Genomic DNA, 27,702 nt, shown 5'->3' with positions numbered 1-27,702 from the left:
TACAGAATTGTATAAACACATGATCTGAATTTTATTTTATCTCTGTGTGGTCTGGAGATTAGAAAGGCTAGGATTTGGGAGAAACAAGTTCAGGTCTTCGCTTGACTTCACTTATGCTCACTGGGATGAACTACTCACTGATTCCTAACCCTCAAAAGATGGTTTTCTCTGTTCTGCTCCCCTTCTTACAATGAAGTATATATTATGAGGAAGACAGTCTTACCTCTCCAATGATTCTCATAGCTGAAACATCAAGGAATGATACTGCTGAGAAATCGAGGATGATGCTGTGAATGTCAATTCTTGGAACACTGATGTTGGGAGGTAGGCTTGCGTTCCAGTCTATCTGAATTGGCAAATCTTTGGTATCTAGGGGCTGATACAGCTCTTCAACCCTGTTGTTGTCCAGCTCTTCATCTGAATCTGTCATACTAGTAACGGTACAAAGAAAACCTTTCTGAATGAAAAAAGAAAGACAATGTTCAGAATGCTTATTAGCCATGAAAAGAGAAATCAGAACACTTGACCAACCAGCACTGAAATTTAAGATAAGCTGCTTCTTTGTATGTAAAAGGGATGCATGTGAAAAAGAGAAGTCTGTTACAGGTTTATGCTGCCATTTAAATAATTAAGGATTCTTACTGGAGTTTCCTGAAGCTCTCCTTTCAATAACATCTTCTTTATTTTCCTTAGAGCTTTGTTACGTTTCCGTAATACCCTCAGTGGTTTAAAACCAACCTGAAATATGGAAATATTGTTTTAGCAGGCATTTGATTTTTTTTTTATCATTATCCTGGTAAGTTCTAAATATCTTTTCAAGTGGAGAACATGGACTTGGTTTAAAAATAGATTCTAGTTATACATTTAATTGTATAATAATCTTAGACCTCTTTGACCCATTTTCCATATGCCTTCTCCCTCTTGGCAGTCTTATACTCACTCCTAATATACTATTATCACTCTTGCATGAAAAACATTGCCAGTTTTAAAAAATCTTCTGCAATATGCTGATATTAGAACAGTCAAATAAAGGTAGATTACATAGTTTTCAGGAATTTAATTTAGTTTAATTTAAAATATTATTATCCCTTTTTTTCTATCACAAGTAATGATATTCAGATTAATGGGATATATACTAGGGATCTTCTAAAGCCCCATTGCTTGACTTGTGATAAAAGTCAAACTTATTCAGTCTTATTCCAGCTCAATCTTTTTCCAGAATTTTGTACATTTTCACTGTTGCTTGCTTTCACCAATTTCTGTCCCTTTTTTCACACTGTAAAGTGTTTTAAGCCCTGCATAATATTAGATTGTTGCATAATTCTTGTATTGTTGTATACCAAAATTTAGGCCCTTCTGGTCAAATTGTATGCTTTTATCAATCCCTGTGTGAATAGGCATATGTGGTATAAAATTAAACACATCTTCCTGTGAATTTAAATGTCTACTTATTATTTATGGGGCATTGCTTACAGATTCAAGGAAGGAAGGAAGGAAGGAAGGAAGGAAGGAAGGAAGGAAGGAAGGAAGGAAGGAAGGAAGGAAGGAAGGAAGGAAGGAAAAAAAGCTTAGAGATTCATTGAAATGTACAATTTGTGGCATGCAACTGTACTTCAACTTCCATAAACCTGATGACAACTAGGAATATCTGGATCACAACCAGGAAAAGGGTGAGGGAGGGATATAAGCTTCTTAGAGATTGCTATCTGTATTAAACTGTTTGCTTTGTTTTTCTGGACCAACTGACACAGGACCCTGGGAGATAATTTCATAGTGAAAAAGGGACTTAAGTTGTAGGGCAATGCTGGGAAATAAACCTGTATTATAGAGCTGATGAACAGCAGATAGAACTGCAATGCTGAAGCTGAATTTCTACCTCTTAGCAAAAAGTCACAAATGAACAATTGAAAAAGTTCTTAAGAAAAAACAAACTAGAATTTTTTTTACATTTTCCAAAGGTTCATGAAGTCTGAGAGACATTTATTTATTGTCTCTTAGCAAAAATTCACAAATGAGCAATTGAGAGGAAAAAGAAACTAGATTTTTTTTTGACATTTCCCAAAGGCTCATGAAATAAAAAGACATTTATTTATATGGTTTAAAAATTACCTGTGCTATGGGAAATATTTTTTGTTAAGATTATGGCCTATGAAATGCTTACCGCGGCAGTCAATTTGTCCTTGAAGAAATCAACATTAGCAAAGAAGATTGGAGATGGGCACCTGAAAATTTTCACTCCTTCTGGCTCATATATCTAGGCAGCAAAACATTACCTATTAATTTAAGGCATCCTACCACAAAAAGCCTGTGCACATTAATTGCTGCAATACAAAACTTAATTCTTACATCAGAGTAGTCTTTTCTGTTTCTGTAGATGTCACTCCTTCCAATTTTAGCCAAAAGTGTGCATTTTGGACTGAAAAAAGAAGAGGTAAAAGCTCAGATGAGCTGACTAATGCAGTATAAATGGGATCAAATGAATAACAATAACAATAACAATAATGTGGATCTTTGCTTATATCTGTATTATCCCTTAAACTATAATCTTGTTCAGAATTTGGAAATAATCTCTGCTGGACACAGTAGTGCTACCTCCAAGCAAATATATCTACAATTGTTAAATCTTGGTAATAATTGACATTCTGCAAGCAATCTCTAACAGTCTCTGCATCTTCAGCATTTGTAGGTCTTCAGGGACTATATTACCAAGTGCAAAGGATTGCAGGCTTGGTACCACTTGATAACAACATCAGGGATGGTTCCTTAGAGACACTATAGCAACATTCCAAGTAGAAAGTAGGGAAATATGGCACATGGATTGATTTGTATATTGCCTGTAGTGTATTTGTGGCAGGAAACAGACCATAATGTTGTTGATAAATTATTTCATTCCATTTGAAATGACTTTATATCTTTAAACCGCTTCAGGAAGTTGAGATGAAATAAATATTTACTTACAATTGGACCCGGAATATAACAGTCAGGAGCTCAAATCCAAGTCCAGCCACTAAACCAAGATCCAGCCCCAGTAGAAAGGCAGCCAGGAAGGTCACAATCCAGATAAGCTGACAAAAAATAAAATTAAAGGAGATGCTATTGATATATTTGACTAGAACAGTGATTCTCAACCTTAGCAACTTTAAGATGTGTGGATTCCCCATGCTGACTGGGGAATTCTGGGAACTGAACTCCACACATCTTAAAGTTGCTAAGGCTGAGAAACACTGAACTAAAAGCAAAAGGAGAAATTATCAGCAAATAACTTATGATCCTTACCAACAATAGGGTATGAGAAGCCATGCTAGAATCAGCAGGGATGACATATATATGTGTATATGTATGTATGTATGTATGTAAAAATTATTGCAGATAGAGAGAAGGAAGACAATATCAATGTCTGACATGCAGACATAGTGGCTTTTTGAGTAAGCATGTAAGGAATTTAGGAGTGTAAGGAACTTTAGACACTGCCTTGTACCAAGTCAGACATTGGTCTAGTTAGCTTAATTTTTTGAACTCTGATTTGCAGTGGTTTTGCAGATTTTCAGACATGATACCTTTTCCAGCTCTGTCTGGAAATGCCAAGGAATAAATCTATATACAGCATTAGACATCCCATCAACATGAATAAACAAATGTGCATTTTCAGTGGTCGAGCTCTGTGACTGTGCTTGAAAATAGCCTTGGCCTCCATGACATTCTGTCTTATTTGTTTATTTAGCTCCATGGCTCTCCTTTGGCCTCTTTTGGGTCCATGGCTCTTATTTATACTTTTACCAAAATATACAAATATGCATTCCAATTACGAATAAAAGCACTTAATTGCGTTAGTTAACGTTGGCGTGGTTGGTTGACTAATGCATGGGATTTGATTGAGACACTCCTTTTACAGATTTACAAACTTTTTGGGAAGATAGAAGCAGAGTGGAGGAACCACCAACCTCACCAAAGCAGACCAAAACTGCAGACAAATTCCCCTGCTTCAGCTCTCCCTTTCAGACATGTCCAATGAAATGGTTTAGGGTTTGAATCACTATTTCCACAGCTGTGCGAGGAGTCACTTACACAGTCATACTTGTCCTTTTTCCACAAAACTCCGATCTCTTTGAACTGCATCAGCATCCCCTTCAAATTGCCAAGAACCAAAGCTGCAAGGACTGACTGTCAGTGAAAGAATAATGTACACATTTAAAGACAGACAGGGGGAAAATGCAATACAAGAGAGAGATGCGTCTCAGAGTAACTCCTGTTCTGTTCCTTCTAATTTATGAGTTGCTAAATTATCACACTTCAGTCTGTTGAAGAATGCATATGCAGTGTGGTGTGAAGCGTATACACTGGGTGAAAATTGGTAAAGCAAAGACTTCCTTCCTTCCTTCCTTCCTTCCTTCCTTCCTTCCTTCCTTCCTTCCTTCCTTCCTTCGTGTGTGTGTGCGTGATAATGACAATGATGATCAGTCCACTGCAAAATGAAGGCCTCTTCATTGAAGGTTATTGTCAGCCCGCTAGGTAGACCAGACCAAGAAATCAGCTCCACGGGAAAGCTAAAAATAGCTTTTTATTTGAGACTGGCTTTAATAACAGAAACTGGCAAGTCTGGTTGTGTTATACTCCTCCTCCTCCTTACAGTTCAGTAAATTAGGGAGGCGCCTGTCTGAGCTGCTTCTCAACATTATCTGGATGTTCTGGATCTAAAACGTGTTTTACCCCTTGTTGCCTTGTCAATGGAGCTTGCATATCTCTGTCAAGGTCATCTTCCTTACTCTCTACAGTTGTGGATTTTAATCTGCCATGTTTGTCCAGTCCCATGTTGGTAGATATATATATTTTTAACTGCTCTCATCTCTCTTTCTCCCTTTCTTGCCCTCCCTCCCTCCCTCCCTCCCTCCCTCCCTTTTTCTCCACATACACATAAACACATGCATATACATATGTACTGGCAAAGTGTTTTATTTTAGGGAGGGGGTTACAAAGAAATTTTTCCACAGGAAGTCTAGCATTTGCTATCAAATTCAATGCTGTGATTGAAGACACCTGATAAGACTTAATAGACACCTTTTTCTACAGGCAAAGACACCGACTGACCAACTCCATGAAATTGTTATCAAGAACAGGGGCACCATTTTGATTTTCAGTCATTTCTATGCATTTCTTTCTCCTGATGGGAGGTGATTGCTTCTCTTCCTTGTATTCCCTCAATCCTTTCTATAAAAGAGGTGGCTCCTTCTAAAGTCACATATTACTATTATTGTGGTAATGGTGAGAATGATGATGTTATTCTGGCAATCCCAAACATCCATCCATCCAAAGATGCCTCTTTGGCTCAGCTTAATCCTGATATTTCAGTATAAGAGCTTCCTATCATAGATCAGAAGAAGTCTGGTAGCCCTTCTTCCACTAAAATAAATTTTTATGAGCTGCAGCCTTCTAACAGAAATCAGAAAAGTCCTACCAGATTCTTCATAATTTTTTGCTGTCACAGACTAACATGGCTGTCCTCTTTCAATGTCTCCTATCATAGATTGGAGTTTAGCTTTCGAGTGGTGCTACCTGGACAATGAAACTGAATTGTTCCAGGTTGGCATCAAGGCCTGTTGGGTAAGTCTTGGGGTCAGGTTGTAGAAGGAATTAACAAAGGCCTTTGAAGGAACCATTACCTGAAGTAGCAACTTTATTAGATCTGGGATGGTAGTAGCATCTTTCACCAGCCCATCTCTCCTCTCCCAGTGGAAGATTATATTGGTTCTATTCCTTATTCCTACAATTTTTTAAAAGCCTGCTTTGTGGCCCCCTCTTGCATGTACACCTGCTAATTAGTTAACAATTGCAGCTTCCACTGGTTATGATTCACTTTTCCACCAGTGAACCTTTTCACTTTTCCACCAGTGAACCTTTTACAGAAAAGAATTCCACCTGTAGCAACCCAAGCTCACTGTCAGGCTCCCCCTCTCCCAGTCCAAGGATGGTTGCATTGTTTGATTGTGTGTACCTGCCATGATAAGTTACTGCGTATCAAGAAAGGAGGGGGAGAGGTGGCTGGCAGGAATGCAAATTGCTATTTGAGCTAATTGCCTGCAATCAGGGTCACACCAGTGGAGACATTTGTGCCTGGAAAAAAAACTGACCGTTGGGAGATAGATAGGGATGGATCTGTGATGAAGGGTGGTGGTGGTGGACTGTAGAGACTTTTAGTGAAGCCGTTTGGTGCTCCTTTCTCAGTTGTGGCTTTTCCTCTTGCTCTGTACAGATGTTTCATTAAACCTAAAATCTGCATTTCACTCTTGTGCATGAGATGGGTTTTTACTGGAACTAAAAGTGTCAGTGCTTACACTCACTATCCCCAAAGTTGGTACCTTTTGCAGTGGTTCCAAGAGATAGCCAATGGCCAGGATAGCAATCATGACAATAATAGCTGACAGGAGTCCAGCAACCTGCAGGACAAAATCCCATTGTTAATACACCTTCTCTAAAACAGCTCTGGATTAATTCAGTTATTTCAAAACCTTGAATCTCCAGATACCTGGGTCTTGCCTCCTGTACTCTCTTGTACTCCAGACCTTGACAGCGAAGTGCTTGCAGCAAATCCTTTGAACACCCCCCCAAAGATGTTGCTTATTCCAAAGGCAATTAATTCCTTTAAAACACACACACACCACAAGGTAATACTTATATGTATATCCCAGGTCATGCATATTTTACACATGCTTCCATGGGCAATTAATTGAGAATTCCCCCTAATTTCTTGGGTGTTGCTTGCTTACCTGGTTGGCATCTATGGTGTAATCATGCTTAATGGAATAAACTTTAGCCACTGAAAAGGCAACAGCAAAGCCGACAATGGCAATGGAGAAGCTGTCTCCCAAGCAACGTTCAAAGTACTTCATATCTGGTGAAACCGGAGCCTGAAACCTAAAGTGAAGTCGGAGAAGGACTTCAAAATTGAGACCATGTGTAGTTTTCCTAACACCGGTTGACTCAGAACAGATGGTTAGGTTAGAAAAACACACTTTTGGATCCAGTAAGCTGATACTTTGTCCCTGCATTTATGGATCCAGGAGTTCCACAGGGCATGGTAAAAAAAGTCAAGTTGGTGGCTGCAATGGTGCAATCAAAGCACTGCCTGTGCTTTGATTGCACCATCAGGGGGAAGAGAATCAGTCTCTACAAGATCCTTCAAGGGAGTGACTCAGGGGTGTCAGCCGGGGGTTTCAAAATCAGCAAAATGGCAGATGGAACGTTGTGATCCAAGCCCTGTCCCTTTGGAATGCAGGTGCGACATCTACACCTGTACCAAAGAAGCTTGTATTATGATGCCATGTCCAGCGTCTTGCCAGTTTGACACACATACCCTATGGACACAGCTGTGACAGAGGAATTCACTTCTCCTCCCTCACTACATCTGATGCAATCTGCCTGATAAGGACAGAACAGGCCACTGTAAAACAGAGCCGTCAGTCTCCAACCCCTCACAGATGATCCGTTGTTCCAATGCATTCTTAAGTGTATGGCCCATAGGCTGGATTCCATTTACAATGCATTTAAATTGGACTTTGGAGGCTCTAAATTGTAATTGTGGTATAGCTAAACTTTACTAGGAAGGGAAAACAATCCAAAAGCTATCTACTGCCATTCATATATACAAATAGTGTCTACTTACCCAATCTCTACGTTCCCAACAGTATCTACCTGGAATTTCTCTTTGAAATCAAAGGCATAAGATACCCCAGCTGCTATGACTGTCTGAAAAGAAGCCCAACAGAAAAAAAGCTTCACAAGGTTTCAAAGAACTGTTTCAATATTTATCTTAATCTTACTGTATTGGCTACAGTCTCTTAAAAAAAGACTGAACGCCTACTTAATTTGAGTTTGTCATTTCACCATTAATGATGGAGCAAAGCCATCAAGGTTTCATTGTCTTTACACCTGAGGAACCTCTGAAACCTGAGCCCAGATTTGTGGGTTTGGATTGATGGAGATGTTTTTAATAGCACCTCCCACAGAATCATTTCCTTTTAGTGTTCTTTGGAAATTGAGAATTCCCCCAAATGAGGAAGAAACTAATTTTTCTATACTGAGGAAAATACAACTTGGGTTCATTAAGGCCATGGCTATAGTATCTAGTGCACAAGGATCTGAATGACCACTAGATGACAGGAAAGATATACAAAAATATTTGCTGCTCTCTAGTGGTATCCCTTAAGCTGGCAGTCCCAACAGGATAGCTCAATTATTGAATATTTGCTGTAATTGTACCTCGGTCAGTGTTTCTCAGCCTTGGCAATTTTAAGATGCATGGACTTCAACTCCCAGAATTCCCCAGCCAGCAAGTTGCCAAGGTTGAGAAACACTGACCTAGAGCAAAAACTTTACCTTGAAGTCATTTTTAAAAAAAATACAATATTTAAACTCATTCTTTAGCCCGAAGGATGCTAGAGCAGCTACAAACAGCAGCAAGGTACTTCACTGAAATAGGGAAAGGTTTGGCATCCCATTGGATTCTTGATCAGTGATCAAAACTTGAGACTTTTTCGAGGGGGATTCACAAAGATTTTGAGCTTCCTATGTTCTATAAAGTTAGATAAGTGGAGGCTTTTCATTAAACAATTTATTTATACTTTTACAGCTTAGCACCAGCTGTGGAAACTGACAGGACTCTGGATTTTTTTTCTTCCACAAGGAGATCAAAGAAGTCAAGATGGTGGCTATGACTGTGCAATTGAAGCCTTTCTTATGTGCTTCATGAGTTGCATGTAAAAAAAAAAAGTGACGCTTCAATCAAGTGATTGTGCCTGCCATCTTGATGTTTTTTGATTCCCCACCCAGTGATGCCTCTATTTGGACAATGTTAGATACAGTTGGCAGCACAACCCAGAACACACAGTTTTCTAGAAAAAAAAATATTTGCAACAGTCTACTTTGGCCTCCAAAAGAGATGGAGGAACTCTTACCACGATGACTTCAATAGGAATAGGTATTGGGAGCTTGGCTTTGTAACGATCATTCAGTTCCTTGACCACAGTCACAATGACTAAGATAATAAGTGCAGTGACGAAGTCCGCAATGTTGGTGTTGGTGATTTGCTCAAATATACTTTTAAGTGTCTGTTAAAAGGGAAGAAGGAACTGGGTATTAGTATGATGTGGTTGCAAATGAAGAAGAAACATGATAAATTGTGTTTCAATACATGCAGATGTTCCTTTGTTAAACAGCAAAGAAAATTGATTATTTTTAGCACAAAGTGACTTGAAAATAGAATCAGTAGAAAATCATGCCTTATGGCAGGGCACTGATCATGGTTTGTTGGTTTCACCTAATAGGAGACAAGTGAATTGTTTATGACTGCCTGGCTTATTCCTGGTTTGTTTTTTTGTTTCATCCAAGCCTCTAACCAGCCATGAAGTGGAAGCCAAGAGCAGCTGAAAAGAGGAAAAACAGAATTGGCTAAATAAGGCATACTTTGACTGCAAGACTGACTCTGGCTCATTGGTGGCTTATTAATGATTGAAACAAATCATGGCTTAGTGGTATGTGTGAACACAGCTTCGGAATTACAACATTCCTCTAAGGCTAGCTGTATTATCCACATAGTAATCATGATGATAATAGCTTGATTATAATCACAGAAGACAGCATGTAGATTCCCATTCCTCTGTGAAATATTCACATTGATTTTGAGCCAAACAACATTGAGTTTAGTGATCATGGTCTCTCCTCTGCCAGGTAAGTATTAGTGAGGTAAAGCCATAGTTGAGCAAAATGTATTCCAATTAAGCTCCTCAGAGGAAAAATTGCCTTTTACAATTATCATACATTAATAAATACTGTAGATTTCAATTCATAAAGAAAATGCATGGATGAATACAATAGTTTTACACTGTAAAAAGCATTTGAATACTGTACCCAAGAGCTTATCTTGTGATTACTTGAAAAACAACAATTCATAACAATGAGCAAGAGAAATGCCCTGAGAAATAAAGGTTCTGGGTTTGCAACACTTACCCATATGAGTCCCAATGGTTTATTATATGGCTCGACTTGTAGTTGAAAAATAAACTTCAGTTGAGACACAAAAACATGTATTGCAGCAGCGGTAGTGAATCCACTGATTAATGGCTGAGATAAATAGATAACTATGAAGCCGATGCGTAAGGCGCCCAGGAGTAACTGGAACGTAAGAATAAATGACATTAGTGTTGAAAGAGAAATGGGCATCTTGGAGTTTACCCAGGAAAAACTGATTTTTTTTAAAAAAAATGGACATTTGCATTGAAATAGAAATATTCACTTTGGCAGTCTTTAAGTAATATTTAAATAGTAAATAATAGTGAATAATTTTGTCTTCTCTTTTCAGTTTCTTTTTAAAATCAGTTTCTTTTGATCCATTTGAATGAAGGAATGTGTGCATTTGGGTACATTCTTCAAAATGTGAATTAAATCCAATAAGGATAGTTATTCTAAGCAAGTTTTATCTGCATGAGTAACCATGAAGATGGGCACCAACATCAAAATGGCCGACTAGGTGACTGAAGCCCGGCCCCTCTTTAATGTGCATTGCAGTGAATGGCAAAACTTCCATCTTGCAAATTGCAACGCTGGTGATTCATGAAGTTCGGGGGCTATTTTCCCCATTAGTGGGCATTCCCTTCTCCTTGGCTCTCCAGGATTTTTGCAGCTTCTAATGGCAAACCACCGTTGAACCATGGTGTCCTTGCATGAGCTTCAGTGGGGCAGAGGGGTGGATTTGTAATTGACTGGCTTTTCATTATTTTACTTTGGCCAGAAAAACAACATCGTGAAAGAATAACAGGGGCTGTGGGTCACCTGGATGACCATTTTTTCCCTCTTCTATTGATCAGCTGCAGGAAACACTAATTAGCTCAGCTGGAGTTCTCAGCAGCTGCAGTAAAGACAGTTGTGAATCAGTGTGAAATAGTTCTGAGGACTGTGGGAATTTTCAGTGTCTCTGCTTAGACCTAACTGCTCTGCAGCTCTTTTTCTGCAGTTTGATTACAACCTGCTTTGAGGACAGGGCAGAAAGATTTCATGACATTATCTAACAGACCAAGAGGAGAATGATGGACGAATGTTTGGAAATTGGTACCAGCTTTGGGATGGTTCCAAATGCTGAAAAAAGGGGATGCAAAAGATACAGCGTTCATAAGGAAAATACTTACCTGAAAGATGCCAGCAAGGACAGTTACAGATGCTGCCACCATAACTCTTTCCTGGTCTAATGATGAATTGTTCATTTGCATGTTGGTGTTCCCAGGTTCATCTTGGACCATATTTATAACTGCTCCTCCTACCATCAGACTCAGGACGGGGAAAGGACCTATGTGACATGATTTACTGATTTATCTCTTTATCAAACAGTCACTATGACTTTTATATCACCCAATCTAGAGAAGGATTCTACCACTAATGAAATTGTATCACAAAAGTAATGGATGGTTACTAGCCGTGATGAAGATGATGATGATGATGTGCCATCATGTCATTGCCGACACTTCGCAACCACATAGATTTTCTCCACAATGATCTGTCCCTAACCTGTTCTTTCAAGTCTCCCAACAGTGCACTCATTGTCACTGTAACTGAGTCCATCCCCCTTGCTGCTGGTCCTCCTCTTCTTCTCTTTCCTTCCACCTTTCCCAGCATTAAAGCCTTCTCCAGAGAGCTTGCCTTTGCATAATGTGTCCAAAATAGGACAATTTGAGCCTGACTAGCCATGATGGGTCTAGATCAGTGTTTCTCAACCTTAGCAACTTTATGATGTATGGACTTTAACTCCCAGAATTTCCCAGCAAGATGGCTGGGGAATTCTGGGAGTTAATATCCACACAAAGTTGCTAAGGCTGAGAATCACCGGTCTAGATTATTTCTAGTAACTTCAATTTGTCTCAGAACAAGTTTTAAAGAACCTGAGAAGAAAGGGTATGATGGCTAAATCTGGCCTGTCTTACTGACTAGGTTAGTGGGGCAGCATTCAGATCTCTCACATTTAAAAAAAAAGTTTAAAACTGTTTTAAAATCTATGATGGTTTTAGAACTTTTATATACAATTACTGTATTGGCATAAATTCCCTGGGGATTCCATTTTGATAAGAATGTCCCTGATGACACTGTTTGCGACATCAATTTGCCTGTAGGCTTTTTAAAGTGGAGATTTCCTCACTTTTAAGTTTTAAAAAAATGAAGTACTCCATTTTGTACATAGTTTTCAGAAATGTATGTTCTTTCTTAGGCATGTCCTTTACAAACAGGTTTTTGGTGTGGATTTTTACAAAGCGGCAGAGTGTAACGATCACCATTCAGTGCTTGCAAATCAGCTCTGACACAGATCTGTGGCAAATTTCTTTTATCTTCCTATAGGACAATGCAGCTGTGTCCAGTTTGTAGAATTCCCATATAAGAGGTGACATAATGCTAGGCTAGATAGTTTTTTCATCTGATGCAGTCTGGTTCTCCTTTCTGTTTTAGAGTAATTTTATTAAAAATTGCAATTGAAAAGATAAAAACTAATACAAACTAAAAAAAAAAGAATAAAAGAATAAAAAGAAAGTACAGAAAATAAAAAATAAAAGAAAGAAAAAATAAGAATATAGTAAAGAAAAAGAAAAGAAACATATTAAGAAGTGACTTCCCCGTTGATCACAAGTATAAACAATTTTAGTAACTTATCACATTCTCTTAAAATACAACAAATGATCTCTTCTTCCCATATCCCATTTATCTATAAACAAACCCATAAAACATCGTCATTTCAGTCCTGGTGTCAGCAAAAGTCTTTGAAGTGTTACCAGAGATAACATATCTATTTTGACCTTGATAAATGAACCAACTTTATATCCCTTCCTTTTATTTTTAATAGTCTTGGTCTTTAGTCCTTAGAACTTGATTCCTTTTCATTTTTTCTTTGTCCCTTCTCACAAAGTTCTTCAAAGCTTTAACAAGCCTGTTTTGTAAATCCAATGTAGGAAAGTTATCCAGGTCACTCTTTTGGTTTGTTATTTGTACTGTATATTCCTTTTAATTATTAAGACATCAGCTGGTTTCATTTGTACATCCGGTGTAGCATCTTTTTCCATATCATTCTTGTAGCCTGTCATTCTAAAATCTACTTTCAGATCAGTCTCAGTCTTGTCCTGTAAAACCTGTTCCTCTTCCATAACATCTTTTAAATACAGTTTGTCTATAGAGGCAGACACTCTTAAAATTTTCTGGGTCCATTGTTCAAAAATATCCTTCAATACATCCAATGTTAAAATATTTTGCTCCATTCTGTATTTGTAAGTCAAATTTAAGTGTTCTTCTCCTTTAATTGTAATCTTTTTTGTAATTACTAATTAGTAATTTTGTAATTACTAATTGTAATTAGTAATCTTTAGTTCCTTCTGGTTCCCTCTAGTGTTCAACGTTCAAAGATTTTTTTAAAGAGAATTCAAAACAAAAGCATTTTCCCATGGGAAGGATTCTTATAATTAATTGCAATTCAATTCAATTCAATTGATTTTATTATGGTCACTGACCAGTACAAGATACAATTCTACAAAAATATGCACATTAGCCATTAGCCATAAAATATAAGCCATCTAAATTAAAATAATTTTAAATTTGAGTTTACAAGTTCCAATTAAGTGTTAAAATACATTTGGATCACAATGTAAGTGAGCCCCTTAATTGAATTGAATTGAATTAATTAATTGCAACATCTTATTTCAAATCCATTTGGACCCTTAGTCCATCTGTAACTTTCCAAAATCAAGTTCTAATCACCCTTTTGCTGTTTATTAAAAAAAAAAAAGTCCTTAAACTTGTATTTAAAACTTCTTTTGCTAAAGATTGAAGGAAACTCACCCAGTGCTGTAAAACTTGTTGGTCCAAAGGTTCCTAATATCTGAACAGCAGTTAATAAGCAATTTCTGAATGTGATTAGAAAAGGAAGTATGCAAACCCAGTGTCTTTTGGAAAGGCGCTGACCATGGTTTGTACAATAAGTTGGCTATTCCCTCGTCTCCCAGAGCTTTAAATCGCTGTCTTGCAGTATCCTCATGAGGAGCAACTGTCTGGAGCCCTTGTGGGTGATCTCAAGTTTTCTCTTTGTCTGGAGAGGTTTCAAAGAGCCCGTCTACTCACTGGCTTTTCATTCTATTTCGGTCATCGGCTCCACTTTTAGCAGAGCTGTCTTCAGTTTGTCATTTCTTCCCTGGAAGTCCCACAGTCCCATTCTTCTTATGTCCTTTTATTCTTTCAGTAAAAGAGACTTTATTTTTATTTTTTTATTTATTTAATAAATTCATATGGCCACCCAATTCATACACAGTGACTCCAGGCAGCTTACAAAATTAAAATCCACAATATAAAAAACCCATCGACTCCCCCACCCGCTGCTGTGGCTACAAACACAATCAGATCAGCCCCTTGATTGGCTCTGTCTCAATCTGGGGTCCCCAGGCCCACTGACAGAACCACATCTTCAGGGTCTTTCAGAAAAGTATCAAGGTGGGGGCCAATCTAATCTCTGGGAGAATGATGTTCCACAGGGAGGGAGCCACCACAGAGAAGGGCCTTTTTCATGGTCCCACTAGATGGAGCTTCCCTCATAGAAGGGACCCGTAACATAACCTGCCTCCCTGTTCTGGTTGGCCGGGTAGTTGTAACTGGGGAAAGAGAGTCCTTCAAATAACTAGGTCCCAAGCCACATAGGCCTTTAAAGGTGATAACCAGCACCTTGAATTGGACCTGGAAGCAAATCAGCAACCAATGCAGCTCCCAGCATGCTGGCTGGGGAATTCTGGGAGTTGAAGTTCATACATCTTCAAGGTGCCAAGGTTGAGAAACACTTCTCTAGGTCAGATCAGTACCAGGACAGAGTACTGTAATTCATATGTAGATCCCCTTGGACTGCACCAATCACTCAACAATAACTGCTCCAGTCATTCAACAATAACTTTGCTATACAACTTGAATGTTACGGTAGGCTTTGTACATACTTGCACGGAATAGTTTCCCTGTACGAAAGAAAACAGAACATCTCACCTGCTCATAACATTGTTCTGTGCAGAAGCATCTACATTCGATGGACTTTTAGATCCCTTTCATGCTTGATAGTCCCCAATAGTCATAAAAAGCACCCTATGCCACATATTTATGCTGACTCCTGTGTACATGATTGTGACAAAAGTTAGCACTGACCGCTGGAACCATGTTTTATGGTCCTTTTCAGCTATACCTGGTCATAAACTATGTAATTTGAGCATCAGTTTGGAGTACTCATTTTAAGCTGGGTGTGTTATATTGTGGGGCTAATTAGAATATTGGAGATGATATCATTCCCCCAAGGTTCACTGGAATTTAGTTCAACTTACCGACTGATATATGTCTGGAAGTGCCAAAGAAGAAGTATATAACCACGGGGAAAAAGGCTGCATAGAGTCCATAACTTGGAGGGACATTTGCCAACAAAGCAAATGCTAGGCCTTCAGGAAAAGAGAAGAAAATGTGAGTGAAAAAGTGGGCCCTAAGGTGGTGAGAAGAAAAAAATAGCTAATAAGAACTAAAAACAGCTACCTTGCAGGATAGCTACCAGCCCTGTGCTAATTCCCGAAACGATGTCGCTAAGAAGCCAATCCTTGATCTGATATGTGGGTAACCAGGAAGCCACAGGAAACAAATTAAGAGCAGCTGTTTTTACCCTTTTGGGAGTACACCTGAAAAGATGGTAGAGTCATTATACAACAGTTTAAACATTGGTATTTTTCATGGGAACAACAAGACGTCATGTCAAAGAGGGGACCTCTTCAGATATTCTACCACTCTGAGCATTCCTAATATGGGCCATGCTGGCTGAGACAACCCCAGATGTACTTTTACAAGGTCAAGGGAAGGTTCTCCATCTGCACCCATCAAGACCCTTCCCCACACTCCCTGCTTGAATTTCATAGCAATTGGTTAATCACTTCCTTTGACAGAAAACTTAGCTGGTGAGTCTCCTCAGGTGTTGAGTTAAGTTGGGCTACAGAGAAACCCAGGTGGGTGAGTAATTGTAAACTTGGAAACTGGGCATGCTCAGTATGTGTGATTTTTTTAAAAGTCAAAAATAGGCCCACAGTGACAATCATTCATGGTCTAAATAGTTCAGTGAAGAATGATGATATTGAGGGCCTCCCCCACACTGGAGTTGTGCTATCCAGCAATCTTTGAGCTACCATAAAACTATACCAATGTGAAATCTGCTCTCTCTGTTGCCAACCCCTGTTCTGCCTCTGCCTTGTCTGTTCTAGTTATTTCATTCTATTCATGAGGCACGTCATGCAAATTCATTTATCATTTTAGAAGCTTGTGCTATTGCAAAATTTGAGAACTCCCACATCATAGATTTTATAGGTTTAAAAGTGCCCTCAGAGGATATCAGAAAAGGTGGAAAATCCCATTTGGTATGGCTAAGGATGAATTAAGCCTGCCTCACTGCAGGCTTAATTCATCCTCACAGAAGACTACAGTGTCATGGAAACGTGGCAGAAAAAGTGATGTGGCCAGGACATGCTTGTACCATAGTTAGATGTAATTAGGAAAAGATTGTAACTGATTATGAAATGCTGATCGTTTAATGCATTAGGTTTGTGCGGGGAGGGAATAGGAGAAAGAGGTACAATATAGGTAGTCCTTGCTTAATGACTGCCCTGTTTAGTGACCATTTGAAGTTATGACGGCACTGAAAAAGTAACTTTACAACCAGTCCTCATACTTAAGACCATCGCAGTGTCCCTGTGGTCACATGACTGAGATTTGGGGGCTTCACAACTGGCACGCACTTATGACTGTTGCAGCATTCCTGGTCATGTGATCACCATTGGTGCGCTTCATAGCCGGCTTCCAACAAGCAGAGTCAGTGGAGAAGCCGGCAATAAAATTGCAAGTCATGGTCACATGATGTCTCACTTCATGACCGTGGGTGATTGGCTTCACAACTACGGTGGAAGTGAGATTGTAAGTCTATCATGGTCACGTGATGCCTTGCTTAATGACTGCATCACTTAGCAACAGAGTTGCCAGTCCCAATTGTGGTTGCTAAGTGAGGACTACCTGTCCAGTATCTTTAAAGAAGGCATTTTGGTTAATCAGTTGGGAAACTAACTAGGAACAATCTACAGTGCAATTTCCTCTCAGATCTTATTTTTTAAATTTATTGGGTCTTAAAAATCTTTGCTTCTCTTCCATTTAAAGAATGGTCTACAATAACTCATAAAACTGAGCAATAAAGCAGAGCAATAACACAGTCTTTTATAGTCCCTTTCTATTATTTATTATTGGATTTTTCAACCTGTGTTCTGCAGAATCCTGTGGTTGCATGAGAACTGGATGGGATACTGTGAGAAACCAAGGGCAAAAAATAAAATAAATTCACCCAAGCATAACTGGTCTTCTATCACTAGACTTTTGCTTTTTGGTTCTGGGATTTTTTTTTAATAAACAGGTTCCACAACCTGAAAAAGTTTGAAAACCTTATAAAGACTTCTTTCTTTCTTCTTCCTGCTCCACTAGAACAGGAGGGATGGCAATGAAGCAGTGACACTTGTTCATAAATAGGGCAGATTATTTTGATATTTTGACTGAGTTCTCTTTTATTCCCTTTTAATGATCTAGGCTTGGCATATTGTATGAAAAGAAATACCCAAAGTCTCTTTCCCTGTAGACACTAAAAGCTAACTCAAATGTTTCTTGTTTGCCCAGAAAGTTTGTCAGCTTGCATGACAGTCCTCTGTAGAGAAGGATCTCTGGGGAGCAATTAGCAACAACTGCCTATATCTGAATATGACACATGGATACAAGGTTTAAAGAGAAACTGCTATGGCAAATGGAGAGAGATGAAGTTGCTAAAATGAGATTGCACCTAGACTACGTTTCCACACCATTCAAGAGGACAGGATATCCTCCTGTAAGGGCTCATCTATACACCCTCTTTGCCCCAATGCCAGGATTGTTTGTTGAGCATTATTGACCAGGCTGAAGCTCAATGTAGCAAAAAGAAACTGCTTTCCACTAGAAAATGCAATTATTCATTGTTGCATGGAAGGCTACAATGGATGATTCTTTGTGTTGAATAATTCATAATAGAGGATAGGCCTTTGTGATTCCCTCTCTCTTTCTTTTCAGCACCCCAGTGTTGACTATTCAAAACCCATTTTATTTATTTATTTATTTATTTATTTATTTATCATATTTATAAAAGTGACTCTGTGTGGCATTTTATTGCAATATGATTATCTATGATTAACTGAACTCTAGAGTAGTCAGTTAATCCATTGCCTGGAGTTTACCCAACCTATGGAACCCTAAACTATCCACACCGACTGGTTTTGTACAACATGCTTAGATACAAATTAATCAGCCACATTTTAGCCACAATGTTGTATAAACCAGCCACCAACTTGGTTCAAGTACTGCTAAACATGAGGGTTGCTTCATTTTAGTGTGTTGTGTGAACCTAGCCATTGTAGTCTGTAGGTTATTTCTGTGCCTTTTGTGCCAATTCAGCCAATTGTATTTTATTCAGTAACCCACTTTGAAACCATGGCTTATGGCAATATATGAATCAGGTCATTGAAAATCTTCACAGGGTACCACCAAATAATCATACCAACCTGATTTGAAAACAGACAATGATCAACCCATAATTGTTTGTTTGTAGTATCAAAGTTACAAAAACAAGACTCTTACCTAAAGCATACTCTGAGATGATCCACCAAAGTTTTATGGTATCTATGCACTTTCTGGTGCTCTTCACAAAATGATAGATCTGAATATACTGGCCGGGTGACAACATACCGGTTGCCCAGAGGTTCAACCATTTCTGGCAAATAGTTTCCTCTGATAGCTTTTTGAGTCCTTCGCCTTTTTAATCACTTAAAGCCTTGAAAATAAATAACAGGGTGTGCTTTAAAACATAACTTAATATCCTGAAGACCACAGTTGAGTGAAACCCTAATTAAGTATTACCACCTTTGAAGATCAAACAGAACAGGAATATAATATTGAAACTAGGGTTTTCCCCCCCACTGTGACCTTCCTCCTCCTTCACACTTTTTGGCACGAAAAAATAAAACTTGCTATTCCCCCCCTCAAAAGCAACTTTTGACAAAAGAGCTTAAAAGTAAGGCAGCTATCTGACTATCTCTGGGTCAATGGTTTAAAAGATTAAAATGATCAAGGCCTTTTGTGTGCTTCCTGTTAGAATGGTGGGAAAAGAGAGTATCGCTACTTTCAAAAAGACTGAAGGCCCACATAATTTGAGCCTTTTCTTTCACCATTAATGATGGAGGGAGCAGAGCCAAAAATATAAAGGTTTCATTGTCTTTACACTTGAGAAAATTCTGGAACCTGAGACCAGGTTTGTGGGTTTGGGATTTATATGGATGTTTACAGTAACGGCTACCAAGAAATCATTTCCTTTTAACGTTCTCTGTAAACTGAGAATCTCAAAACATGAGAAAGCAGCTCATTTTGCTATGCCGGGAAAATAGTTCTTTTGCTTAAGACTAGGGTTACTGTATCTGTGCTGCCAATATCAGGGCAGCCTTGAAATAGCAGCAGAGAAATACATTAACTCTGCTGCTATTCAATGGCCATCCCGATTTTTACATCTAAATGTCACTGCTCTTTGGAGCCTCAACTGAGACTGCTTTGATATTCAGGTAAATACTGTTCCTTTTAAAGCAGGGGTCCCCAAACTCTTCAGCTCATTGACCTCTTCATGAAGTTTCAGATTGTTCATTGACCCCCAAACACTTATTATATAAAACTAATTTAATAAATACTACTTTAACTAATAGTACTAACAACAACAACATCAACCCCTTGGATAGTCCCATTGACCCTTGGGGGTCGATATTGTCTACTTTGGAGAACCCTGCTTTAAAGTATTAAAATGACCAACACCTATTCTGTAATTCCCTGGTAACAAAAAGCAATATGGTCAAATAAAGTTGACCTGACCTTGATTTTCCCATTTCTTGTTCCAAATTTTTCTGAATTTTCAATAAAATACAACACATCCTTCAATCCTATGCATAAATATTTGGGACATTAATATTATCCTACATAGTAACTTGTTGGATTTTTCAGATTTGTATAGAAATGATAACAGGTTTGTATTTTTTATAACTTGCTCTCTTTCATTTTAAGTTTTAGCTGTTTTCACTCACATTTCCTTCAGAGACCTAAGTTGGAGCCACAGATATAATAAGGATTTCTCATGTTGCCATTACAATATCTCTGAGAGACAGCAAGTCCACTTTATCCAAGATAGATTGTTTATTTGTATGTTTCATATGCTGCCCTTTTGTTCAATGGGGGCTTGCAGTTTAAAACACAATAAATAAAAACAAATCAATTAAAATATAAACATTAGAAATTAAGGCCTGGCTTACCAGATGTGTCTTGACAGATTTGCTAAAGGCAGCGGGAGAAAGGGATCAAACACAACTTCCAAATCAATGTTTTCCATATTTTGGGGATGGCATGGGAGAAGGCCCTCTCATACATGCTAGTATGCAAGACTCTGAATGGATCTCTGGACTGTTGGATCATCCCTTTGGATGGACCTCTCTTACAAATCATAAGGAGCAGACAAGTTTGTAACAGAGGAGGCAGTTCCTTAGATAGTCAGCCCAAAGCCACTTACAACTCTGAAAATCAACATTAAACCTTGAAACTGTGCCTAGTAATCACCTGGAAACCGCTAGAGTTCTTTCAATATACAGAAGGTATTGTATGATCTTGAGGTTTTTGTACTGTTATCAACCTCATTGTGAATTTTGCATCAACTGCAACTTCTGAAGACTTTTCAAAGGCAGACTGACATCCAGTGCATTTTAAACATCAAGGTGGAATATAACCAAGGCTTGAAAACAGTTGAAGCTGGTGAACTAGCCATCATAATATGAATGAACATTTGCTACAACACCTGTAATTCAGTGTCCACCAAGGAACAAGGATCATTCTTAGACTGCAGATCTTTAGTAGGAATGCCACCCATTCAGAACTTCAATCCTTGACTCCAGTTCCCTACTGACCAACAGCACCAGCATCTTGTTTGAATGTAGCTTCCACTTCTTCTACCTCACCCACTCCATTATCAAGAGAATGGACAACTTCATTGGAGTGAGACAACAAGGAGCATTAGAATAGGGTGAACATGAGCACATCTCCCACAAAACCTCTGTTGTTCATGTGGATACTGAACCAGATGGGGACAAGATGGAACCCTGTGAGTCACCCCAGATGTTGATGATAGACAGTGGCTCCTCAACATTACTTTCTGGGAGGATGTTGTCTTTCCATAGATTTAACACTCTTTTTTCCTACTTACGAATACAGCTTTAGGATATTGGGGGATTAGGATATTGGGGGAGTGGTCTAACCAATACCTCTAATGCTCCATGTCACCTCTGAACCCCTCTTCTGTGGCCCTTAGCATAGTACCAATTTGAAAAGGAAATAGAAGAAACTATATAGTTTTTTTAAAGAGAGAAAATTTTCACTCCCAGTTCCCTAAATCAGAAGAAAACAGGAAATCTTATTCCTGCCCATGGGCCCATCATAGATTCACCCATTTCATTGCCATCACTTGATTTATTGTAGCCTTTTCCCCTCTAAATAGCCCCCATCCACCAAAACTTTGCCCACCACTATTTTAGGATAAGATTTTTGAACCATTGTAAAAATACAGTATTTGTTAATAAAAGAGTCCAACTCTTTTACAGTTTTCTCAGTCAAATACTCATAATGTTGAAAAATCGAACCCCATAGCATCTTCATGGAATGCATTTGAATATGAATGAACCTCATGCACATGAAATCAATTCCCCGCATTGTCTCAGGAGATGGCAGCATCCTGCATTTGAAAGCTAAACAGAATTGGCCCTGACTAGATACTTAGATGGGAAATCATCAGGGAATATCAGGGAGGTAGGTAACACAGGGAAGCTGCAAACACATCCTAGAGGAAGACAGGGACAAATCACTTTAGTATTGCTGCCAAGAAAACCAGGAGCTCAGTAGAGCTTTTAAGAGAAGGAATGAGTGAATCACATATAGCATTCTACCAAAAGGCAGTTTGGTCTAGTGGTTAAGGCAATGGGCTAGAAACCATGAGTCTGAATTCTAGTCCCGCCTTAGGCATGAAAGCCGGCTGAGTGACTTTGGGCCAGTCACTCTCTCTCAGCCCAACTCACCTTGCTGGGTTGCTGTTGTGGGGAAAATAGGAGAAGAAAGGAGTATTAGGTATGTTCCCCACCTTGAGTTATTTACAAAACTAATAAAGGTGGGATAAAAAATCTAAAAAAAAAGCCATTAAAAAGGAGAGAGGAAAAAGAACACTTTGACAACATGTCCTGGATCAAATACTGCTTTACCTCAACTTAATTTTTTGTGGACATATTCTAGATCTTTAAGAGTATTACTCCATACCAAATATGCTATGCTCATTTGCCTGTTTCCACTCCCCACATGCTGTTACAGAAAACTTTATCCTTACACAATACTTTTGCTCAATTGCTCTGTTTACTTAGCTCCCTTTTTTTTTACTTGAAAATGTTCAAAATGAACCTCCTTATAGCTTATTAATTGTTTTTAAACATAATCTCCTTGCTACTGTTGCCTCTCCGTTTCCATCTCCTTGATTATATTGATCTAAAATGGTTTTTATTCCAGATAGTATTTAGCCAGTGCTCTACTATGAAATCCTCTAACCCAGTGTTTCTCAACCTTGGCAACTTTAAGATGTGTGGACTTCAACTCCCAGAATTCCCCAGCCAGCCATGCTGGTTGGGGAATTCTGGGAGTTGAAGTCCACACATCTTAAAGGTTGAGAAATACTGCTTTAACCCCAGATTTTAGCAACTGCCTTTTTCTACAGCTCTGATACCACCTTGGCAAAGTGAACTGGCAAAAAGCTGGTATATTGCCAAACTTCTTTTAGCTTTTCTTCTTTTGTTTTGTATGCGTGACTTCTGTAATATTGTACCTGTAGATAGCAGGCTTTACCTAAAGCTGGGATTTTGAACCCATATGTGCCAGGGACCCCTTTGAGAGTCTGGTGAAGCCTACAGACCCTCCCTCTGAAAAATGTATTTAAATGCATAAAATAAATTACCCTGTATTACAAAGGAAACTGATTTTGCTCAAATATAGTTACCAAAATATTAAAAGGGGAACAAATAGGTAATATGGTAACATATGTGCTCCTTTATGAATCATTAAAGCAGTAACAAGTAAAAAATAACACTTTTTAGGGTATAATAATTTTACATAGGTTTTTTTGAAGTTAACAAACAGTTTTGGAATCTAAAGGCCATAAATTACCTTGTTGTCTACATACAGCATTGAATGGAAAGCTACCTTTCTGTTAGAGTTAGTAAAAAATAAAGTTTTATTTTTTTCCCATCAAAGTTCACAAATCTTCTGAAACCTATCCATGGACCCCAAAGGGGTCTGTGGACACCACGTTAAGAAACCCTGCTCTAAAGTTTCATGACAGTAAAAACCAAAATACCAGAATGTGGACCGTGCGGTAAGTGATAGTCAAATACGATCTGAATTCAGGATCTGAACAAAAAATACACTTCCAAAGCTCACTGTGCCTTAATGTAATCTGATAATGTTCTAGTATAAAGTCTTTTCTAGTTACTGCTTAGTAGGGATCGGAGGAAGTATTCCATAATTTAAATGCTTCTCCTCTTGTTAAGAAAGATCACAGTATCTGTGTGCCACTGATAAATATTGTGTTAGTGCCCTAGCTGTAGATGGCTAGAAGTTCTGGAAGTTGTAGCTCAACTCAGTTCAGCTCAGCTCACACACACACACACATACACAAACACACATACATTTATTTATTTATTTATTCATTCATTCATTCATTTTAGAGGCTACCCACTTCCAAATTAGTCTGGGTGGCTTACTCTTTAAAAGGAAGGAAGGAAGGAGGGAGGGAGGGGAAAAGAAAAGAAACAGATCACAGACATTGGGAATAGAATGGATACTAAAAAACAACAACAAACAAACATACTATAGGGTCTCAGCAACTATTCTACCCCAAGGCCTGTGAAAACAGCCATGTTTTCAAGGACTTTCAAAACATAATTTGGAGGGAATTTAGTCGAGGAAACCTGCTCAAGGGCTTCCCATGACCTGAGACATTTGGTAGAAGTATCAGATTAAAACATAATATTAAAAAAGGGGAGATGCAAAATAGGCAGGATGCATTTTTAATAGTTAATTTCATCCCACTTATTAAATTCCTACAATTATATTTTTCATTGTTACTTCCCTCTTGAAAGCAGTAAGCCTCATGAAGTTGGGCAGCATAGATTTCAAGTATACGCTGTAGATTTAATTTTTATTTTAAGTTCATAGTTCAGTTACAATCTAGTCCTGAAAAATGACTTTCCTTCAAGAAGCCACAAGGCTCTGGCAGGTGAGTTGACAAGAGCAAAATTTGGTATGTATTTACTGCCCTTGTTCCCTAGTCTTATCTACCATCTCGTTACCCTCCACTTGATCAGCAAATCTCTATGTCACCCGTCTCAAATCACTTTTGAAAAGATTTTAAATTACCAAAGCAATTTGGTGAGTGCAACAGGGAGGCCAAGGCAAGGTTTTGGGAGGGAGATGGGGCTTACTGCCCAAAGTCAATTAAACTTTTTTTAATGTCCCACCAGCAGGCAATGGCAAACCACTTCCGAAACCTTGCCAAGAAAACTGCAGGGACTTGTCCAGGCAGTCATCAGGAGTCAACACTGGCTCAAAGGCACCTGAACACCAACATGTGTTTGAGCCCATTAGCAACACAATCTTGTGCATATTTGCCCAAAAGATTTTACTCAGTTCCCTGGAGTATTCCCTAAAAAGTAGGCAAAAAATTGCAGCCTAAATGACCCAGTGATAGCTCTCCTTCCTACTACAGTGGAGACATGCCAGTGGCATCTACCAGAAACCAGAAAGCTCTTCAGGCAGGCAGTGTAGAGGCACTGTTGGCTGATGAGCTGCTAAATCCACTTTGGTGCACCTCTTCCAAGAGTACAAAGAATGACACTGTCCTCAAGGAACTGACACAGATAGCCCCATGTGTCTTCAGCTCAACTTTAGCACAACACAAACCCAGGCTGAAACAACAGTTTACAATGTCCATCAGAACCTCCAAATCCAGTGGTTGCATAGAGCAGAGGTCTTTCTAGATTGTGGCCCAGGTCAGTGTTAAGGATTCGGAACATCTATTTCACCAGGCTTCTGATTCTTTAAAATGTTTAGTTGTCAATCAGAACACACCTAATAAACCATGTTGCTCCCACTGATTACTCAAAATACTTACTAAATATGTTTTTTAATATGAATAATATAACTCCTAAGGTTGTGGTTATGCAGAAAAATAGGAAGTGGGAAAAAATATTGTGTAGACTTCCTTGAGTTCCTGACAGAAAGGGAGTTATAAATAATAACGATAGTATTTTTGTAGGCATAGATCTTTATAAAGCAGATCTGTTTCTTACCTGGAAGAGTCTTCAGCAAGCTGTATGGAGCAGAAGATGCCTACATCTAGAACTTTTTCCCAATGGAGAAAGACAGAGGCAGTTCAGGATATGCCTCTCTCCATTTAAATGCCTCCCATTATATAGCTGAGGAAAACACAATATGTACAGCTTTAATAGTTAACTTCCATTAACTTTTACAGGGTATGAAGATTTCATTATGGCCTTGACCATTGAGCCTGTGATCAATAAGGATGATAAGGATGGTTTCCTGAAGTTCTCTTGGAGATTGCTTAACACTAGTGAGCAAACTGCAATATTGGTTTGCACAGGTTCATACTGTAGGAGACAAGTGGTTAAGAATAGCAGTAAGGCATATTGGTATATTGGTGTATTCCAACCTAGAGAAGACCAGTGAGGGAGAAGAACAATGATTATTTGACAAAGTAATGACCCAGCAGCAAGATAAAGGAGTTTTGTTGCTAAAGATAGAGAGGTAAAGACTCCCGGGATTTCATGGACATGTCCATGGAGTTTTCTTGGAAATAATGTGTAAATGTTTTGCTACTGCCTTTTTCCAAGATGTAGCCCATGGCCATAGTATTTCCTGATGGTCTCCCATCCAAGTACCAACCAGGTATAATCCTGCTCAGCATTTTTCAGGATTAGTCAAGTTTGCTAGGTGCTATAACAGTCTCCCAGTTCATAGAGTTCATACATTGTGCTACACTGTGCTTAAGCATCACTTAAACCACAATTAGCCAATCACACATAACCCTAACTAACAATCACAGTCTACAAACCGCAGTAGCTGTGTTCACAGAACATGGTAGTTTAAAATCAAACAATCCATGTGATGGATACATGATGTGTGAGGATACTTGTTTAAGGTAGTGAATGCAAAATTGCACTACCTGTTGGTGACTATTTCATTTAGTTATTACAGGTATGGTTTAGAATTAATTTATTAACCTATTACAGTTATTTCAAGAGATCATACACAGGGGTCTTTGTTCCCCCCACATTATCCTGTCACAATCACCCAACTTCATAGGTTAGGCTGAGAGACAGCAATGGGATTCATTTATTGCACTAAGCCACGTTTTGCATAATTATGCCTTGTGGAATGAACCATTCTTTTTTGAATTCACATATCATAAATTGTGGTTCACAAACTCCAGTGCTTAGAATTGCAGAACATGTTAGATCAAATCAAACAAATATATTTCAGTAGATTATAAGAACTGGGTAACCTTGAACAAGGAACTGTTTCAAGGTAATCCAGTGAATTCTGTGGCTGAGAATATGAACTTGATTCTCTCCAGTCTAAGTCTGGCCCTAGATTTCCATTTTGCTGGGAGGAGAGACATTTCATGGACAGAAAATAAATAAACTGCTGTTATCAGCTGCTGCTGTCCTTTAGTCTCTGCTATGCCCACAATATAGCCATGAATAAAGTGATGGAGAAACATTTCATTGGATGATTTTCTATCAAATTATGTAATTTCAGAGGTTAGAAGAGCTGAGTAACCAAAGGAAAAAATGGCAGTCCTGCATCTAAAATCACTATGTGTAGTGGTTTCTTAAAGACTAAGACATTTATTACTATTTAACCTTTGTAGACTACAGTTCATTTCATTCACAGATGAATCCTGAGCATGACATTTGAGATCACCCTTTTGAGTTGCAAGTTTGGGTTAGATATTTAAACAGGTGGTATCTCTATTTAACTTGCTCAAACAGGAGAAGCATCTCAATACTGTCTGACCAGTTTCTTCTAACAACATCCTTTGCTGAAACAAAGACATCTTCCCTCAACTGAATTAATTATTAAATGTTTGATAATGGCTATTTTTTCAACCATCTTGTGATAATGAAATGATTCTGGGGATTGCTCCAAACAGCCCAGGAGTTGTTCCCAGCTGACAAATTCTGTAACCTTTACTTATTTTCCTTCTCTTTTGACTAGGAGTAGAACTTTGGCTACTCATTCACTTGACGAATACAGAGATGAAAGCATCCATACGGTTGAAAACATCCACTTTTACCTGAGCAGTTCTTGCCCAGGTATATTTCTTTGGACATGTTGGCAGGAAACTCTGGGAGATGTAGCCTCAAAACATCTAGTAGGTGACAAGTCTACATTGGTTGAAATGTTAATAAAAATGTACCAAAT

General features: G+C 38.5%; 1 protein-coding gene across 2 annotated transcripts in view; it reads right to left on the bottom strand.

The window, feature by feature from the left end:
* SLC26A3 (solute carrier family 26 member 3) overlaps positions 1-25,656 on the bottom strand; it is a 31,731-nt gene extending 6,075 nt beyond the window's left edge. The window contains exons 1-17 of one of the 2 annotated variants that reach the window (XM_063307991.1): positions 25,548-25,656; positions 18,721-18,913; positions 15,571-15,710; positions 15,369-15,479; positions 11,175-11,332; positions 10,000-10,164; positions 8,949-9,101; positions 7,658-7,740; positions 6,762-6,909; positions 6,521-6,634; positions 6,354-6,431; positions 4,066-4,161; positions 2,959-3,065; positions 2,347-2,416; positions 2,162-2,254; positions 643-738; positions 224-457 (exon numbers count right to left, since the gene is read on the bottom strand). In XM_063307991.1, coding sequence (XP_063164061.1) covers positions 224-457; positions 643-738; positions 2,162-2,254; positions 2,347-2,416; positions 2,959-3,065; positions 4,066-4,161; positions 6,354-6,431; positions 6,521-6,634; positions 6,762-6,909; positions 7,658-7,740; positions 8,949-9,101; positions 10,000-10,164; positions 11,175-11,332; positions 15,369-15,479; positions 15,571-15,710; positions 18,721-18,851 — 1,977 coding nt within the window. In that variant the 5' untranslated portion in view covers positions 18,852-18,913; positions 25,548-25,656. The remainder of the gene's footprint in view (positions 1-223; positions 458-642; positions 739-2,161; positions 2,255-2,346; positions 2,417-2,958; positions 3,066-4,065; positions 4,162-6,353; positions 6,432-6,520; positions 6,635-6,761; positions 6,910-7,657; positions 7,741-8,948; positions 9,102-9,999; positions 10,165-11,174; positions 11,333-15,368; positions 15,480-15,570; positions 15,711-18,720; positions 18,914-25,547) is intronic. The other variant, XM_063307993.1, reaches the window with a different exon arrangement.
* Positions 25,657-27,702: the final 2,046 nt, after the last annotated feature.

This window comes from Candoia aspera, chromosome 7, assembly GCF_035149785.1.
Source record: "Candoia aspera isolate rCanAsp1 chromosome 7, rCanAsp1.hap2, whole genome shotgun sequence".
Taxonomy (NCBI): Eukaryota; Metazoa; Chordata; class Lepidosauria; order Squamata; family Boidae; genus Candoia; species Candoia aspera.
Note: the sequence above shows the minus strand (reverse complement) of the source record. Positions and strands in the feature narration are given on the sequence as shown.